This window comes from Sinocyclocheilus rhinocerous, unplaced genomic scaffold (assembly GCF_001515625.1).
Source record: "Sinocyclocheilus rhinocerous isolate Xijiao unplaced genomic scaffold, SAMN03320098_v1.1 C35281434, whole genome shotgun sequence".
NCBI lineage: Eukaryota > Metazoa > Chordata > Actinopteri > Cypriniformes > Cyprinidae > Sinocyclocheilus > Sinocyclocheilus rhinocerous.
In genome coordinates this window covers 1-428 of record NW_015745783.1, presented here as the reverse complement: position 1 = coordinate 428, position 428 = coordinate 1, and the positions used below count along the sequence as shown (strand labels likewise).

The 428-nt window shown below is 47.2% G+C and overlaps 1 protein-coding gene across 1 annotated transcript; it reads right to left on the bottom strand.

Moving 5' to 3' along the window:
• Positions 1-6: 6 nt before the first annotated feature.
• On the bottom strand, positions 7-421 carry trappc1 (trafficking protein particle complex subunit 1). The gene is made up of 2 exons (XM_016546715.1): positions 239-421; positions 7-164 (listed from the first exon to the last, which is right to left on the bottom strand). Exons 1-2 carry the CDS (start codon positions 401-403, stop codon positions 36-38), a joined length of 294 nt encoding a protein of 97 aa, XP_016402201.1. The 5' UTR covers positions 404-421; the 3' UTR covers positions 7-35.
• Between the last annotated feature and the right edge of the window lie 7 nt (positions 422-428).

The following is a 428-nucleotide window of genomic DNA, read 5'->3' as shown; positions in this document are numbered from 1 at the left end:
GCTGAGTATAAATAGAAGCTGATGTTTTATTGTGATCAGGCGGCGCGGACGCTGAAGAACGGTAGCGCTCTGATGAAAGAGTCCAGTTTACTGTTGAACAGATCGCTCTGGAGAGATTCGCCCAGCACACACAGCGGGTTCTTCACAATGTACTCCACATACAGCTGCAAATGAGAGACAGTTACCAGAGTAAAGACAGAGAGTACTAGAGTACTGTGTGTGTGTGTGTGTGTCTTACAGTGCTGTAGATCTGCTGCAGTGTGTCTCTGCAGTTCGGCACGCCGAGGTCTGTGTTCATCACCAGTTTGATTCCTGTTGGAGTTTCATAATAATGCAGCTTATAACGGCTGGTCTGGAACGCCAGAAAGCCATCTTTCCTGAAGCATTCAGTCAAGGAGAACATAAACACACACACACACACACTCACT

What these genes read in the sequence shown, in the direction of transcription:
- trappc1 (XM_016546715.1), bottom strand. Translation starts at nt 403, where the DNA reads ATGTTCTCCTTGACTGAATGCTTCAGGAAAGATGGCTTTCTGGCGTTC. An exon ending in TGCAGCAGATCTACAGCACT is followed by an intron (nt 165 to 238) that starts GTAAGACACACA and finishes TCTCATTTGCAG; the next exon opens with CTGTATGTGGAGTACATTGT.